Raw genomic sequence first — 6,000 nt, forward strand, 5'->3', positions numbered from 1 at the left:
ACATCCAGATCACAGAAGTTCCCCCGGCAAGTGACACAATCTAAAGGCTCTGCCCAGCGTTATTCAAGGTGAGAATCAAATACCGAGAGAAAGAAAGCAGAGCACCCAGCCAAGTTCCAAGAAAACAGGTACGAAAGTAATTACTGCTGGCTGGCTCTGTGGTCATACCCTGGCAGGGGGAGGCCTGAAGTCAGACCTGACGCCCAAGTGGTTGGTGGTACCAGCCTTCACTCCCTCACACAAACTTGCTCTTTCTAAATATCAGTTTTAAAAAGCAAGGGCTTTATCTCATTTTTTGAGTTCTCAGGGACTCTCAGAGAATGTATAAAATTCTAGAAAATATCTTGAATTACAAGAGAAATCATACCAATGATGTCAGTGTCATATAGATGACAAACATATCACAATCCTATTTGTTCAAAGATAATTAGGAAAAATAAACCTCTAATTGTGCTGATAAAGGTTAGAATACAATCCAAAATGAGGGCTCCATCTGTTGTCGTGGACTTTTATATTCTAGAAGCAAACATGTAGTAGACACAAAATATAATCTCAACATGTAGCAAAGAACAGCTTTACTTGGCATTTGTTAGTATGATAGGCTATAAAAACACATGCTTGCAGAAGTGGAGATAAAAAACAATCAGCAAATTTGTAAGTCACCAGGAAGCTGAAGGTTGAGAAGAAAGAGCTATTTTCATTTTAAATTTGTCCCTTCAATAGTGGTATGGGAGCAGACTCAAGAACAAAAATGAGAGCAACCAAGGATAATTTACTAAAATTCACCTTAAAAAGATTGAATCTGCCATCTTGCATCTCTGCACCTGGTGTAACTTCCATAGTACAGTCTTCGGCCTAAGTTAAATAACATATTCCCCATTAAGATACCACACAATTTTTACTTGTAGGCCATATAAGACAAACTAGCTATGGCTAGTCTGTGATTTGAAACTAAGAAAATAAGATAATCATTAATATGAAACTCTAAAAGGAAATGAAGAGAACAAAACAAACACGGTAAAGAGAATGCAAATTTTAAACTACAACTTTATAGGGAAAAATGACTTATTTGAGGTATACAAATAGGATGGTAGAAAAGGCAAGGGAACTCCAGAATGTTTGCTAATTACCGTAATTTTATTTGTAGTAGAAGTAACTGGTATAACTTCAAGTCCCATTCGTATCCTTTTTTGTTTTTCACAGTAAGCTTTCCAGGTATCTTCATTAAACCCGTAATTAAAATAATCAGAAAGATCAGCACCTACAGATAAAACATATTTTTAATGTGCAAATATTTCAACTCTACAGCATAAAAAATATGATGAACCATAAAAATACAATTTTCTAATTCTATCAGTCTCACCATTCCTTCTAATTTTACTACTTTTCAAAATTAACCAACACAAAAGACTATGAAACATTTTCATCAAAATATGTAACAAATAATGTCCAAGTCTATATTCAAAGGAATATCAGGCAACTAGCAAGATTTAATCATGTTAAGTCCTTAGTATGCATCAATTGCTTAAGGCAAACAAACAAACAAAAAAAATGACAATGAACAACCAATATTCTAAACTGATGGTCAAAATTACTCTTCTGATGACACGAATACATTTTTGAAATTAATATAATCCGCAATAATCTTACCAGGTTTACGCCATGGTTTATCTTCAAAAGAATCCAAATCTACCTCCAACAGTGGAACTCCATTAATGCTTCCAGGTGCATCAAGGTCTACACCTTTGACTTTTGTTCCTATTGTATAGAAATATACAATGGTAAAGAGGCTACATAAGCAAAAACTAGAACATACAAGAGCAAACATTAACATGGTTTTGCCATTCTTACCACAATCAATGGCAAGGATTCAATAAAGGGCATGTTATTTTTTTACCACAGGGAAAAGTGGGTTAAGACAAACTTTACGGTTTAACTATAACATAAACCAGATAGAGAGATTAGGGACTTATTGTTTATAAATAAGGGATTACTGTCCCAGTAAGAAATTGCTAACTTTTATGTTTTAAATCACTGTTTGGTACAGTATGTGACTGAAGAAAGACAAACTTTTGAAAATTATAAAAGAACAACAATAATAATACTAATAAAGAACTATGTAGCCAGCACAGCTTAAGTTATTGATTTTCTGGCCCTTTATATAAAGTCTGTTTATGTCTGTGACATTTGGTCAAACATCATTATTCATTCCAAGAGCTATTACAATCTGCTTATGACCTATTCAAGACATGTGCCTTTTTTTCCTATTGATGAAGTATAAATTTTACCTGTAGTTCCATAAACTCTTCCCCCTGTCTTGATGTTAAGGTTTACAGGTGCTGTACCGTAACTCCTAAAACAAGTAAGAATTATCTGATAATCACAAAAGTACACAACACAGTAATATACACGATGCGTTACACCCCCACACAGATTCATTTATAGGAGTGGAGCTACATTTGGCTACAGAGCTATAAATGGAGAGACTGACAGGCTCACATTTTAGAAAGTGTCTTAAACTAATTTTAAAAGTCTGTTACTTGCTCAATTAAAAAAATGTTTTAAAAAAATCTGACATGTTTCCATCTCAGAACTCTCCCTGCCACTATCTCAATATCCCACAATAGCAAACTTCACAGGAAATTTGGCTAGGAAAGAAATAATAGTTTACATACCTCTATTTCCTTATCTCCTAGTTCTTCAGCATACAGCAATGCTCCAAAAGTGACTTCTCTACCTTGTTACAAAATTAATTCAGTGGTCTCATCCCCACATTTTATGTTACTGATATAACCTCTTTTAAATATCCATGGAGTATTTTGTTCACAAAAATGGATTCATTTATGTGAAATTAAAAATAATCCTGGGATAAAAGTAGAGTAAGTACGTGCTGGTGGTAGGTGGTCAATTATTAGGGGAACAGAGGAGAAACTTCTAGAATGTAGTGTTTCTTGATCTGAATTTTGGTTCCATGAATGTATACATTTGAAAAATTACTGTGTTGTACCTTTTAATGTGGGATAGAAAAGAAATTACGAAGTTTGACAAACCTATGTTCAAATCCAAGTTTTGTCAACAATTAGTTGTATAACCTTGGCCAAGAAACTTAAACCCCATCTGTCTGCTTTGTGTAAATTTTCTGTAAGGTATTTATAGATGGTTTTCTACTTTTTTTCAAGCATCCCTGTTTTAAGTAGAAAAATCAAACATTCTAACTAAAACAAATACGCTTACACACGAGGATAGCAGGAACTGGATGAAGGCATGACTCATGAACAAATGTATTACTAAGACCTAAAGTCACAGACAAATGGTCAGCAATATATTTCTCACAATTTATGCATGTTATTTAATTTGGTTCTTTTTCCTTCACAGGTTTAGACAACTGGACTTACTATGATTCACTGCATTGGTTTCCCTAATAATAATTTGTGTTTCAATCTCTAATTTACTAAATTTATGGGACTTAAGTTTAAGTTACATTATTACTACCATTTTTGTGTTTTACTTTTGTTGGTTTTTTAAGACAAGGTCTTGCTACGTAGTTCAAGCTGGCCTTGAACTCACTTTGTAGCCCAGGTTGGCCTCAGACTCATGGATCCTCCTGCCTCAGCCTCCCAAAGCACTGGGACTACAGGTGTGCACCACTACACCTGGCTCTTGTCTTACTTTTTTAAAAAAGGACAAATGCAATAAAATATATAAATGTAGTTCCACTGCTATAAATGTGTAGTGTGACATACATAAATTCTAGTTTGAAAGTTTACAGTACAGCAAAATCAAGGACAATCTTGAAACTGTCCTCTTGTAGAACTGCTACAGGAAAAAAAAATCAAACTTTGAGTCTGAGCCACAAATGTTTGCTAAATGAGCTTCTTTGCATCCTACACCCTACTCGGCTATCTTTCACTGCCTCTTCTGTCGTTTAAAACATCACTTTTTTTAAAGCCCCCATGCCTTTTTATTCTCTCTGTGCACAGAAGCATTGCTGTACAGAAAATCACCCTTAAGAAAATCTGATACACTGTCCAATAGACCACTGTCCTCCATAAAGTCTCAGGCTCCTCCAAGAGCCAGACATACTTGGGTTTTCTAAAAGAACTTGAAAACAAATGTGTCCACTTAAACTGACATTTAAGTGTGTTAAATCTATTTTAACTTGTTCCTCCCATATGTATTGAACTACTACTCAGGAGACCCTTCAGTTATTGAGTCCTTAAGCTCCTTCTCATCCACAACTAACCAGCTGATCATGCCGCTGCTTCTACCTACTACTCACCCAAGTACACCTTCGTATCCACCCAGCCCTACACCACCTCCGCTACATGAACTGTCACCTCACCTGACCAACTATGAATCTTAGCTCTTTTCTCTCCATCGAACCCATCCCAACTACCGCTACAAATTCATCTTTCCACATAACCTAATCTGCCTAAAAAATCCTTTAAACATTCTACAAAGACATAACAAAAACATTGTAATTTATTCCTTACGGGACTTCATCCATCCCTTTTCATCTACCTCTCACTCCAGTTACGCAGCTGCTCCAAAGCATCTTCCACCATGACTATGCAGTTAAGCAGCTCCCTTTCTCTAAACTCATCAGTTCTCTGCCTGTCTCATGACTCACTCAAGCACGCTGGAATGCCACCTCTGGAACTCCAACACTCATAGGCCTTTAGTAACTATCAAAGTTTTTAAGTCACTCTATACACTTTTATCACTAATGCTACACTGACAGTGTCTCCCAATTACCTATTTTCCTATTTCTGAAAAATAAGGGCATTTTACCATTTCTTTTCTATCCCATCATCAATTAATAAACTCCAAAATAAAAACCTGCTGTTTCTATGCAACCCCTACTAAGTTAGTTAACTTTATCATTAAGCCAAGTATTTTCACAGTGAAATTTTTTTTTTTTTGGTTTTTCGGTTTTTCTCCGGTACCGGGAACCGAACTCACGACCTTGCGCTTGCCAGGCAGGCGCTTTTGCCGCTGAGCTAAATCCCCAGCCCCACAGTGAAATTTTAAAAGGTTCTTTTTGTATCAACGGTTAAGATGGAAAAATATAAAAACAATGGAAATAGTCATTTACTGTTTGACTGGGCCAGATAAATTATATGCCTGAAAATGTTTACTAAAAATTTTAAGGTAAGCGGACTTATTACATTAAAAAAATGGGAAAAAAGTATTTGTAAATGATTAGATGAATCTCAGCAATAACAAGCTTCCTTATATAAATTATTCCTACTTTGATCTGCTTTTCTTTATACCTAATTGATAGATAAAATGAACTTGAACAAAAGCATTGTTTCCTAAAAAATGCTATTTTTCATTTTCTAACAACTTATAATATCTAGTACTCTTTCAACACATTTTGCTGTCTAAATTATAAATCAGCCTCCAGCCAGGCATGGTGGCACAAGCCTGAAGTCACAGCAGCCACAGGCTAAGGCAGGAGGATCACTGCAGGTTTCAGGCCAGTCGCTGTTACAGTGAGTTCAAGGCCAGCCTGAACTATACAGTGAAACCTTGTTGTAAAAATAAATACATAAGCCTCTAAAAATACTGTGCACAAAGTAAATATTTTACCGATTTTTTTTTTGCTGGCTTTCTTTTGGTTTTCAAGGGATCTATAAGAAAAATTACACTTTGCTTTAAATAGTCCTATACTTACAAATACAAACAACTTGATTTAACAAAAATCTCCTGAATATGCAATGATTATCGTAATGCAGATGATAAAGGCCTACTAGTACAAAGACCTGTGAGTATTATACTATAAAATCCAACACTAATTAGTTACTTTCCCAAGTGGGGATGGAAAGTACATTAAGACTTTCTACCCCTGCCGGGCATGGTGGTGCACGCCTGTAATCCCAGCACTCGGGAGGCTGAGGCAGGAGGATCGTTGTGAGTTTGAGACCAGCCTGGGCTACAAAGTGAGATTAAGGCCAGCCTGAACTGCATAGCGAGACCCTGTCTCAAAAAGATAAAAAA

At 35.8% G+C, this 6,000-nt stretch overlaps 1 protein-coding gene across 9 annotated transcripts in view; it reads right to left on the minus strand.

Moving 5' to 3' along the window:
• The window catches only part of Fip1l1 (factor interacting with PAPOLA and CPSF1), a 68,929-nt gene that overhangs the window by 50,610 nt on the left and 12,319 nt on the right, over window positions 1-6,000 (minus strand). For 5 of the 9 annotated variants that reach the window (XM_005392905.2, XM_005392907.2, XM_005392910.2 and 2 more), the window contains 4 exons: window positions 2,289-2,353; window positions 1,651-1,758; window positions 1,131-1,261; window positions 787-855 (listed from right to left, as the gene is read on the minus strand). In XM_005392905.2, coding sequence (XP_005392962.1) covers window positions 787-855; window positions 1,131-1,261; window positions 1,651-1,758; window positions 2,289-2,353 — 373 coding nt within the window. The remainder of the gene's footprint in view (window positions 1-786; window positions 856-1,130; window positions 1,262-1,650; window positions 1,759-2,288; window positions 2,354-6,000) is intronic. The other 4 variants (XM_005392908.2, XM_005392911.2, XM_005392912.2 and 1 more) reach the window with 1 other exon arrangement.

This window comes from Chinchilla lanigera, unplaced genomic scaffold (genome assembly GCF_000276665.1).
Source record: "Chinchilla lanigera isolate Chin_1 unplaced genomic scaffold, ChiLan1.0 scaffold00046, whole genome shotgun sequence".
Lineage (NCBI taxonomy): Eukaryota > Metazoa > Chordata > Mammalia > Rodentia > Chinchillidae > Chinchilla > Chinchilla lanigera.